A 12,487-nucleotide genomic window follows, 5' to 3' on the forward strand; every position below is an offset into this window, starting at 1 on the left:
ATATATATATATATGTATTTGAGAGGCCTAAACATCCCTGTTGTTTAGGTTTGTGAGAGAAAACCAGAGTACCAAAAAAAAAACCACCCAGACATGAGGAGAACCTGCAAACTCCACACAGAAAGTACCCAGGCCTAAACCAGAGCTTGAACCAATGACCTTCATGCTGTGTGGCTTTGCTCATTTCACTGATTTTTGTGATGATTTTTCTTTTACTGACCAAGCACATCAATATTACATAAAGTCAGCTATAAAAGAAAACTCCTTGTCTCTCATGTTACTGATTAATGATGTTTTGAAGGTATATTATGAAGAAAATTTTGATTAGCACGTTTGCCTATTCTGTAATTTGTGAGTTGAAAAATTAAGGTAGAGGTTGAACAACATCATGTTGCCACACTGTGGCTGAAATAAATAGTTTTGAAGTATAATTTTCCAAAAAACTAAAAAAATAAATAAATGAATTTTTAAAAATCACATTTGTCTCATATTACAAAAATGACAATGAAAGTATTTTAGGAAACTTTCAATGTAATGTATTTACACTTTGAAAACAAGGGAATACAGTAAAAAAATGTGAAATTTTTTCTAAATAATAATGTCAGTTTGTAAATCTCATTACAATAAAAAGGTCATTCAAGTATTGAAGTCATTCAGGACATTGCAAACTTTGACTTTATTACAAAAACATTCTGCACAAAATATTTAAGGTATGAAACAAACAAACAGAAAAAAATAAAATCTTATATACAGTATTATACGCTGCCACAACTTCCCTTTTGTAAAAAATTGTGGACAAGTTGTGACCGTTTTGGTTCTTGTGGATGTTGTTCTTCACTCCAGGCCATTCCTCGCAGCGTCATGAGTGAAACAGCAGTCACCAGGATCAGAGAACTGAGGATGAAGGAAGCTGCACTGAGGAAGAAGGTTGATGCATAATTTCCTGTTTGGTCTACTAACCAACCTGAAGAAAAAAGAAGAGAAATGTGCTGTCTGTTTTTTTTTACATGACAAGCAGCTTTGATGGTTTCCTCACTTTATGCTTGTAATAGTGTACAAATATCTAAGGAAAAAATTGACATTTAGGTGAATGAACACAAAGTAGATTTATAGCTCTGTGAACAAATATTCCAAAATAAAGCTTTTATTTTTATGCAAAAAGACTAATTTTACATAGCAATGGCAATACACAAAACAGGTGAAACAGTATGTTTCTGGTACTAACATAACACATCTGTACTTAGATGGTATGTGCAGAGTACACATGTGGTACATAAAAGGAACAGTTGGTATTTTGAAGTGAACTATTACCCAGTAATTACCAGGTATGCACCTGGTATATACTAGTTAGTAACAGGTACATACACTAATATTTATTGAACCTATTTTATTTTTGGACAAAGGGATAAATAAATATAATATCAAACATAATAAATATTTTTTAATATTTTTATTTTATTGTATTTTTTGTGTATTTTGTTTTGGGGGATCCATTATGAATAGCAAGGTGAGGCAAAGCAAGCCATTTGGCTTCTGCCTCTACCTATTTGGTCATTTAGGGTTAAAGTTTTGTTTGTTTTTGTGAGGAGTGTTCTTTAATGTGACCAAATAAAATCATTCATTCATTCATTCATTCATTCATTCATTCATTCATTCATTCATTCATTCATTCATGTAGTTGAAGTATATGTGTGTTTTTTGTGTATTTTGTTTTGGGGAATCCCATTATGATTTGCAAGGTGAGGCAAAACAAGCCATTGGCTTCTGNTGTGAGGAGTGTTCTTTAATGTGACCAAATAAAATCATTCATTCATTCATTCATTCATTCATTCATTCATTCATTCATTCATTCATTCATTCATTCAAATAAAAAAATAAAAAAATAAATAAATAACCTCCAACCTCTCCTTACTTATTTTTGTCCTTAAAAATATCAAGAACATGCCTTCAAACACTGCAGCATCTGGTTCATGAATGCTTACCTCCAATCGGTGGGCTGACTAAATATGGGACAGCATGCAGGAAGTAAACCACACCCAAGGCGGACGTAAGATGGGAGGAGCCTACAGCGTCAGAGGTCACGACTGGTATTAGTGCCACATACGCCCCATCAAAGTACCCATAGAGCGTGGAAAATGGAACCAGGAGTGAGAAGGAATGAAGGAAAGGGAGAGCTATACAACAAAGGCCCTCCATGACTATTGCCAAAATGTAGCTCAGGATGCGATATCTCTTCAGACACCTGGAAACAAAATCATTTATCACTGTGATGCTTCAGTTTAATATATGTCCATTATTAAAAAAAAGATAAACCTCCATTTTTTTTACTTACTTTCTGTCTGTGATCCATCCAAAAGTGATGTTGCCAACAATTCCACTGACCCCAAATAAAGACATGAGGAAGGCTGCAAGTTGATGCTTGACTCCCACACTCAGGGCATAAGGAACGAGGTAAACTACTGGAGCGCTACAACCATATGCCAGAAACAGGAAGGACACCGACAGGATCAAGAAGTTGGGTATCACAAAGAAGCCAAACTCCTCCTTGAACTTGAGACAAAAACGCTGACATCTGGACAACGGCGGTGAGTTCACCAAAGGTTCAGTAGAAACCGTTTCATCAATGTCATCTATTGAGTTTGCTTCATTCAAATCTAAATGTTGTCTTTTTAAATTAGTAGCTACTAATGTATTGTTTGAGTTGATGCTTTCCACCAGCTGTAAGTCATTGATCAGGGTGCCATTTTGATCCAATTTTTCCATTCCTCCTAACATTGTTTCCATTTTATTGCTAAACAGAATGCATTCATTCATCCTCTTATCTGAGTTCCTTTTATCAGGCAGCTCCGGGTTTGGTAGTAGAGTTATGTTCCTCTGAAGTCTGGTGTTTTCATATCCAAAACTTGGAAATGTTCCAATGGCAATGACAAGGTCAAGCGTGTCCTTTAGGTTGTGTACTTTCTGCTGTTTTGGCGTAACTTGGCTGCAGTCAGCAGTTACTGGTTCAGTAAATTCAGATTCCAGAACAGCTGTCGTACGGGCTTTTACCACATTTTCCAGGCTGTTCTTCCACATCCTGCAGAAAAACCAGAACAAGATACAATTATATTTAAACTTTTTATAACTTCTTACTTCATACCAGACTGCAGATGCATCATTATCATTGCAATAATAAAAAAAAAGTCACAAAAGTTGAGCATATTGTTGTAAATAATTACACACATTCACTGTTATATTCCATCAGTCTTCATGCTGTGCTTGATACGTACCGTTTCAGGTTATAATTTCCTTCGTTTTAGCAATGATTCAGCATTTTCTTTGATAAATTATATAAATAAAGCAGTGAAGCTCTTTTCTTTAGAATTTGGTTTGTGTAGTATAAGTTTATTTAGTAGTTTCCTGTTAACTGTATTAGTGAGCAGCTAGCTCCACCTGTTGGCTAAATCAACAATGGCCAAAGTTTACTGCAGACAGATGAAAGGAAATTTTCACAATGTTAAATTTTATCTTTTTTAATGTACACCTAGGACCATAACACCTGAATGTACAAAACAGATCCATTTGGTCATTTTGATTAACAATACTAGAATGTTTCTTCATTCAGTTTCTATTTAATCTAAAATACACAAGGAAAGGTTAGGTTTCTGTTTGACTGAAAAAGAAAGAAGTGGTTACAGCTAATGGATGGACGATTATGCTTGATGTTAAGATAAAAACTTATTAAAGGACTGATAATAGTCACATTTCCTAAAGCTAAAAATCTAAACTACAGTATAAATCAAAAGTAATAAATGTATTTCTTTTTGCACTACACTAAAAGTTGGAAAACAACAGACTTGATAGTCTTGAGGTATTTTTCACTACAATAATAGACTGACCTTTCAGTGTTTTTTTGTTCCAGTGGCCTCATCAGAGCTCCACAAACACACAGGTTGGAAACAAACCCCCCAAGGATGAGCATTGCCCCTCTCCAAGAGTAATGTTCAATCAGCAGCTGAACTGCAGGAGCCAGAAGGAAGGTCCCGATGCCGCTGCCTGGAGACGAGGCAAAGCCAGGTTGGATGGGACGGCATGAGAGAGGAGAGGAAAAATAAAAACACAAGAAAAAAATGATGGGAAATAAACTTTAAAATAGACTGAAGAAAAGCAATGAGTTGTGAGTTGGAAGAAAAAGTGAGAGCAGAAACAAGTTAACATTAGAATAAAAAAAGAAGACCAAAAGTAAAATCAGTACCAGACATAGATATGCCATACGCCAGAGTTTTCCTCTCATTGAAGTAGCTTCCAACCATCGCTATGGCTGGTGTGTAGCTGAGAGCAAAGCCAAGACCTGTTGAGGGGTTTTTTAGTAAACGTGAGGAATTTTCTTTTCTTTTTGTTTAAACTGCATCAGGTCAGTTATCATCTTGAAATGATTTTGGAACCAAGCAAGTTAGCTCCAACTTTATAGAAGGTGACAAACAATTAGGGCCGGTTTCTCGTACTGTAGGGGTCTCCAACCTTTTTTTCCTTAAGAGCTACTTCACTATTTCACACTAACTTAGGGTTTAACTGCAACAGATTTGTGCACAAATAATGCCGGATGATGGGTCTCCGATTTTTTTTTTCCCGCAATCTGCGGGAAGAAGCCCCCTGTAGTGACATGTACCGCAGCGGGAGGGGCTTCCCAGGAATTTAGCACAGTGTGTCTCAAGGGGCTATGAAAGGTGTGTGCGAAAATGAATGCCGAACAACCTTGTGACCGTGCCTCATCAATCTTCTTTCTTAGAGGAAGACTAGAGCTAATCCAGGTCTAAATGTAGACTTAAATTAAACCTGGCCAGAAGCAGGTTTAACTTTAGATTAAAGGCTGTATGCTTCACTGTGGATGGGGAAAATGGATTATCTTGACTGTACTATACTACATCAATGATGCTGTAAGACCACCACAAAGACCAGAAAGGAGATTTCTCTGAGACAGAAGCAACCAGCTGACTGAATTTGATGATACAGATTTCTCTGACTGTTTTTGTATATACAAAAACACTGCAGCTGAAATAATTAGTTTGTTTCAGCCAATGATAAAACAGGACATGCTTATAGAAACAACTTTGCTGTGCAGCACTTTTTATGAAGATAAAGAAGCTGGAAACAGTTGAGTGATCCACAAGTTGTCAGTTTCATTTTGTTTGACTACATTTATCATTTTGCAAATAGTTAAGAGTATAAAATATGGTTTATTCTTGAATAAATTTTGGTTGAATCATGATTGTTATGGAATATTTTTTTATTTCATAATGACACAAGGTCAACAGAGGCACAGTTAGAAAAAACAGAAGTTTTGCTGCTGCTTCATGTCTCTCTCCTTCTTTTTGACTGACAACTCCACTTGAAGGATCTTCATCTTCAGTTCATGTTCTTCTTTTAGATTGCAATTTGTGCTCATGAAACTCTATAGCAAGTTTTTCATGAATAGTCAGCCTTTTCCCTCTTGCTGTGCTGCCTGGGATGGAGATACAGTACTGGCTGCTGCCACCGGTGCAGAGACTGTTCTGGCTCCTCCCACATCTGATTCAAGCTTTGGTCATCTTTTTTTCTACAGAGAATTGCAATACAGGACATGAGATTAATAGTATTTTTCATTTTTATACATAGTGTAATAAATGGTACTAGCTTGCCTTAGCAGAACAATAAATACACACAGGCACACACATTGTAACAAAGAGTGTTGAAGCGTTTCCCCACCTGAACTGTCCAGATGATCATCTGGCATGCCTTCAAATGGTTGTTGATTTTCAATCATCCAGTCAACATATCCCCCAGGTCATCGCTCTGTGGTCTAACTGGGGGTCCCCCACCTGTACTGAAATGCTCCCTACGAGCAATGGCTGCTGTTTTCTTCAGCTGTATTTTGATGTTGCAATATACGGCCTCATATGAGCAAACATACATTTCATTCTGAGTACTTAGAAGAATCTGTGTACTGTAAATAAAATAATTAAATCTTGCCTAAATCTGTTGGAGGGTCCTGTTGGTAACTTTTTCATTTGAGTTATATTTATTCACAACTGCAGTCCATGTGTTTCATTTTTTTTATTTCTGTCGTTGAATCATGATGTTAGTCCTCAATTATGGGATGTTTAGAAATAATTTCCATCAAAAGTATCTTCTCATTTTCACTGAAGTTTTTTGAACACTTTTTTTTTTATTTATCCATGCTTAGTCAGAAATCAAACTCCTGTTCCGTACACACAGACTGCTAAAATGTATAATAGGAAAGTTCCACCCCAGGTTTTCAGAGCAACCTCACCATTGCACCATGTGCAGATTGTTAATCTAATTCAGTTTCCAACACATGATCTGTCTAATCCTTGATTACCTTAGTCAGAGACTCTGTAGTCTGGAACTAGTTAATCTGAAGTTAAATGTCTCAGAAAGCAGATGGATTAGTGTGGATTAAGTTAGACCAGATTAGTTTAGTCCTGGTTTTATTTAAGCCCTGAGTGCGAAACCGGCCCTTAGTGTTTACGTGTTTGTTTATACCTGTAATTACTCCCAGAGAGATGTAGAGGAATTCCAGACTGGTGGCGAAAGAGCTGAGGACCAGCCCAACAGAGGACAGAAGCCCCCCCAAAAAGACTGTTGCTCTGCAGGACAGACGGTTGCCAAGAAAACTACCAAGAGGAGCTTGAAATACAGATTGTGTGGATTAGATATAATCTGATATAATAACTGTTTTCCATCTATCCCACTGAGTTTGCAATCACATTTCACAAAGTACAATTTGATCTAAGAGTAGTCAGAACTATATTGCTTTTCTTTTTATTGACCTAAAATGATTCGATTTTATTCATGAGTCAGTGCTGATCAGAGTAATTGCTGGCAAAATCTGGAGAGTTGCATTTCTTACCACATAGCATGGTGGTGGAGTCAGTCATGCTGTGGATCCAAGCCGTGGAGGCGTAATCCTTCTCAAAATGCATCTGGAACTCCACAAAAAACATGGAGATGCATCTGGATGGAGAGAGCAGAGCAGAGGTCCAATTCAGTGTCTTCTGTGTTTTTCCGTGACACACAAGCATTAAATCTTTGTCAAAATCTTTTTTAAGTTGACAACGAAAATAGTTTTATTATCTTTAAAAGTCAAGAAAACAAAAATATTTCTATTTTTCTAAATAATAATTATTCAAAGTGGTGGCCAACGTAAGAGAATATTTTATACTATTACGGTTTGTTCGCCCTTCTTTCAGGGAATGAGAAGCTGTACCCTTTGCAGTAAAGATTTAGCTCTGATTGAGGGTTGCTTCCATGTCAGGAGCGACAAACTAAAGCAGAATGAGATTTTCATCATTTCATGTTTGCTGCTCTTATCTAGTAATCTGTTGGGTCTGAACTCAGTGGCCTGGTTTTTATGACAGTTGTTGACTGTTGTATAATGTTAGAGAACACTCCCTGCCCTTCTGACAAAGGGCATACAAAGAATATGTGCTGAGTGGTTTACAAACAGTAAAATCGGCCCGATACTAACGATATGAAACAGCATGCAGTGCTAATGTTGTCTCCCTTTATTGTGCCACAAAGAATGTTGTGCATGTAAACGTTTTGCAAAGTTAAAATCCCCAATGTCTGCATCAGAATGCATTCTTCCATACAAAAGTGGCAGCTTCTCTACTGTCTGGAAATATGGCCTCCTGTGTACTACATATACAGTAGGGGTGCAACAATACATGTACCCGTATCGAACAGTATCGAACAGTGATTTAGGTTCAATACACACTTGTATCGAACAATACAGATTTTTAAAATTTACTTTATCAGCTTGTCTTCTGAAGATGCTCTGTGTTAAAGGATCAGTGGATCTGTGTTCGACTACTCCACCTGGGCTGCATTTTTCAGCGCAGATCCACTGAGAAACTTGCTGTTTCAGCAACATTTAATTAAAAACAGTACTTTTGAGGTTAAACAAATGTTCATAATTAATTTAAATAAATTACAAGTTAAAATGGGCAGGGAAATTTCTTTTTTTTGTATCGAAAAAATATCGAACCGTGAGACTAAAGTATGGAACCGAACCTAATTGTGAATTTTCTGTATCGTTGCACCCTTACTATACAGGTACATTAATGTCATAATACCTGCTTTGTGGTTGACTAGTCAAACAAATGATGAGGATTTGGTTGAGTTTGACCAGTCAAAAGAAGAGTTGGCCATGTGGACTGGGGAACAAAGAAAAATAAAGGCCAGGAATTTCAAATGTTCAGTACAAACTACTCAAAGAAGTAACATTTTTCTTGATCTTTGAAGAGTTGTTTGGGAGTGTAGAGTACATCAAAACAGAAAAAAAGAGCTTAGTTCATCTCAAGTTATGACCACAACAGCTCTGAATAAATTCCTGAAATTCTTGTTAAATTTGTACAAAGAAACAACCAGTTTTTAATAATTTAAATAGAATTATTATGATATTTTTGATTAAGAGTACACACTTTCTCTTAATGGTTAGTCAAAGGACAGACTAGCCATCGGAGGTACAATTATTTTAAACTTGTGCATAAATATATTTAGGATATATTTTTTTCAAAGGTGGACTGTTTTGGTTAATTCCAATATAAAGTGAAACCCACAGAGACAGTCAGTACCTGGTCACTGCACGTATGCAGATGGTGGCGAGGAAACACCCAGCAACTATCATCCAACCCCAGCCACCCTCTGGTGCTTTCATGACTCCAGACATCCTTCTGCCTCCCTCAAGCTTCTCCTCCTTGGTATCTGCCATCACGTCAGCTCCGCTCTTCAGTCGTCTCAGTCTGTCGATGAATGCAGTGCACGTTTCATTGATGGTCTTAAATTCCTTGCAGATCTTTATGGCCTTTGGCTCCTTCTTTGTGCACTGTCTTCCATCTCGACTTCCTCGGTCACTGTAAAAATCACAAACAGTAGTGAACATTTTTACTTGCTCTGCTTGACTCATTATGCTGGAACCATGAATCTTTTTGCAGATGATGTGGTTCTGTTGTTGTCTTCAGGCCATGCGCTGGGCCAGTTCCGACAAACGGTGAAGCAACTGGGATCACAATGAACTCACCTCAAAATTTGCCTCCTCAGAGATGGGTACGGACACGGGACTAAGGAGACTCCTCCTTCTGACAAAATTCCCATTCTGGGTCAACAGTTTGCCACTCAAACAAGCATAGCCTGGGATGTTTTCCTTTTCTGTCACTGAATGGTTTGACAGAACTTCCTTGAGGTCAACCAAATATTCTTCATTAGCCTCTTCGTTGGCAGAGATTTTGCTTTTGCATGGAGCCACAACTGGGTGAGGACAGGGCCAATACTTGGCAGCGTAGATTTATCTTAGTTGCAGCAAAAGTGTTTATATTTAGAATTTTCTTTGTTTGATCTAGTTGTGTGTCTGGCCCTAATGCAGGGGTGTCAAACTCCAGTCCTCGAGGGCCGCTATCCTGCACGTTTTAGAGGTTTTCCAGCTCCAACACACCTGATTCAGTGATTGAATTAACTCTTCAAATTGGGCAGAAGCCTGTTAATTACCCAGCGATCAAAATCAGGTGTGTTGGAGCAAGAAAACCTCTAAAACATGCAGGATAGCGGCCCTCGAGGACTGGAGTTTGACACCCCTGCCCTAATGGATTTGTGAGCTGTCCAGTTCTTGCACCATGATGACTGGAAATAGACACCAGCTCTCCTGTGACCCTGAAAGGAAAACTGAGTACAGAAAATGGATAATTGATGGATGTTTGATCTAAAGAAACGTAACTAACAACTAAATATTCAATTTTTTAATTCAATAAGAACCAATTTAATGCCTAAAATCCAATAAAACAGCAAGTAAAAAGAAGTTTTTGTCATGATTCTTGTTTTATGGTTCTTTATGTTAGAATAGACTGTTTTATTGTTTGGTGCTCTTGTGTTTTACTTTCTCTTTTCCTGTTTCTCTGTTTCCTGTGTCATGTTATCCTCAGTCAGCTTCTTGGTGTTTTTCCAACCTGCCACTCTCACCTGTCCACAGCCTGCAATCATCCAGGTGCTTCCACTCCCCAATCATCCTCATCCTTAACCTGTCTCATTTCCATTCCCTGATATCATGCACCAAGCCTTGTTTGTTTTCATGTTTCTCCTCATTATCTTTTACTGCCTTGTCAGCATTTTATTTTATTTTATTATTTAATAAATCAGTTTTTGATTTCACCTTCACACACTTGTGTCAGCTTGCATTTTGGGTTCCACCATTTACAATCCGGAAAGTTTTAAATTATTTATATCAAAAGCTTGAACACACCTCCTCATTCATTTTTTTCCCTACAATGTAAATTAATACTGAAGTCATTCATACTATAAGGGAGCACAAATTTGATATTTTTCTAAGTCGACACCCTTTGTTTTGATTACAGCTGTGTACTCAATTGGCTTTTTCTCAATCAGCTTCATGTGGTAAATATAAAAGATTTTGCCAATAGCTGCCTGTCTTAGCTTTTATTATTCCGACATTCATTGCCCTTCAATTTGATCTGGGCTTTATCCTCATACTCTACATGATGTAATACAAACTTTTAAATTTCTTCACTTTTTGGTTGTGTTTCTGCAGCAGGTGTCATAGTCTGGATGACTTCAGCATTAATTTACAATGTAGGGAAAAAAAAAAAGTAAAAACATTGGATGAAGCGTGTCTGACCTTTTGACTGGTGTTTATAAAAAGAACAAGAACAGCCACTTTCAGTGGTGGGTGATAAAGAAAGGTTATCAGTGTTTTGAAATGTTCGGTTTTCTCTGTTCAAAGGTTTCTGTGCAGTTTATTCTGCTTTGTCATTAGTTTGCACAAAGGCTTATCTATAAAGTGACAGGTTATTCAGTTTGGTTATGCATGTTGACTTGGCAGCATTGAAAATCCCTTCTGTCACTGACAGTAAGCCATGAAACAGTAAAAACACATTTTTATTCAGAACCACTGAAAATGTCTTATTTGTTTTTAATGACATAACAGCACAGTTTTGTTTCTGGTTGCTCCCTTCTTCAGGAGTTGTAATTAAACTCATAAATTTGGCTTTTTTTTTTTTTACACTGGATGGCCCTCCTGATGCAACAACAGGATTATGAGACCACTGAGCTATTGCAACCTTATGGCAGTATGATGTAAACTTTGCTTCTTTTAAAAACTGTAAATAATCTCTTCTCAGCTTAGTGAGTGCTGATTACAAAAGTATCATGCACACATGTGCCTAAACATGTTTTTCCAGTTTAACTATGCACAGTTGTTGCAATACACTGAATACAATCTTGTAATTTTTTATGAAGTAGAACTATAAGCAAACTCAAAGGGAAAAACAAGCAAGATGCACAGGAAAAGTAATTACTTACATTAGCCCACAAGTATTGCTGCTGTTGCTGCTTTGAGTCTCAGCTTCATAACTCAAATGTTCCTCAGGTAAAATGAAACAAAGAAGTTTGATCTGCTGTCCCGATGTCCTGCAAACACCATCACGGTGATTTGCAAGACAAACAAGAGAGTCTGCAAAGAAAAGATATAAGAGGTGAAAAGAGGAGGGGCAAAAGGAGGAGGAGAGGTCCCCAAATATATATCTAAAAGTTGAGTAGGTCCTCTGGACGGGTTCTGTTTTGTTGAAAAATGTGTGTCTCTCCTCCAAGAAACTTTTTTTTTTAGTGTGAGGAGTTACAGGTAAACTCAGCCTTATAAGCAATGCCTCCACATGGTGGACAAACAAGTTTAACGATGTCATTAAATTTGTTTAGCTGGATTACTGAGATGCATCAGGACACCCACAACTATCACAAGTGTTTTTGTTTTCATTTCTACATTTTATAACAATGCTATAATAAAAACTGAAATAAAACAATGAAAGTTTTATGTACCATGTTATGGTAGTTTTGTCATTAACTTTTTCCCAAAGAACAATTATGACCATCAGTTTTCATGACATGTGTTTGTACAATGCCCATCTGTGCATTTACTGCACAAGTAGTAAAAAACAATAACACAGACTCTTGTTGTCAATAATTATAGAGGATAACTCTCCCAATCCCACCTTAAACTCACATAGTATGTACTCCTCTAACAGTTTTAAACAAAGCAACTGGACTTCTGTTCTGCAGAAGACGTTTGCACTTTGACCTCAATGACCCCAAAGCATTTATTTAGTGAGCCAGGGGTAAGGGGAGGTAGAATAATCTACATGTGAATTCAGCTTGCACAGCAGAGCATCTCGTACTTTAAAGCTTTGAATAACACACTTTCCAGTTTTGAATGGAAAAAGCTCCTCGGGAGATTTTTTTTGTTGTAAATGTGAGACATGTTATAAAATGACATACTTATAATGGATATTCATTTAATAATTGTCTTATTTTGATCGGTAAAGTAATACCAGTATATACACAGAATGCATTTAGGTTACTTTTCAAGTCTATAAAAAATAGTACAAAATAGTACTGGCAGTGGTAATCAATATGAAAGAACCCTGTTTTATGTATTGTATATATA

General features: G+C 37.0%; 1 protein-coding gene across 4 annotated transcripts; it reads right to left on the reverse strand.

Annotated features, from left to right (window-relative positions):
• Positions 1 to 643: 643 nt before the first annotated feature.
• LOC106515387 (monocarboxylate transporter 12-B) lies at positions 644 to 11,498 on the reverse strand. Of its 4 annotated transcripts, none has more exons than XM_014005181.1 (9): positions 11,350 to 11,498; positions 8,616 to 8,894; positions 6,890 to 6,993; positions 6,523 to 6,666; positions 4,235 to 4,330; positions 3,879 to 4,035; positions 2,333 to 3,076; positions 1,983 to 2,242; positions 644 to 964 (listed from the first exon to the last, which is right to left on the reverse strand). In XM_014005181.1, exons 2-9 carry the CDS (start codon positions 8,750 to 8,752, stop codon positions 756 to 758), a joined length of 1,851 nt encoding a protein of 616 aa, XP_013860635.1. In that variant the 5' UTR covers positions 8,753 to 8,894; positions 11,350 to 11,498; the 3' UTR covers positions 644 to 755. The 4 variants fall into 4 exon arrangements, with proteins under 4 accessions (XP_013860635.1, XP_013860633.1, XP_013860634.1 ...); XM_014005179.1 differs by lacking the exon at positions 11,350 to 11,498 and adding an exon at positions 9,062 to 9,444; XM_014005180.1 differs by lacking the exons at positions 4,235 to 4,330; positions 11,350 to 11,498 and adding an exon at positions 9,062 to 9,444.
• Between the last annotated feature and the right edge of the window lie 989 nt (positions 11,499 to 12,487).

Source organism: Austrofundulus limnaeus, unplaced genomic scaffold (genome assembly GCF_001266775.1).
Source record: "Austrofundulus limnaeus strain Quisiro unplaced genomic scaffold, Austrofundulus_limnaeus-1.0 Scaffold28, whole genome shotgun sequence".
In the NCBI taxonomy this organism is placed as follows: Eukaryota; Metazoa; Chordata; class Actinopteri; order Cyprinodontiformes; family Rivulidae; genus Austrofundulus; species Austrofundulus limnaeus.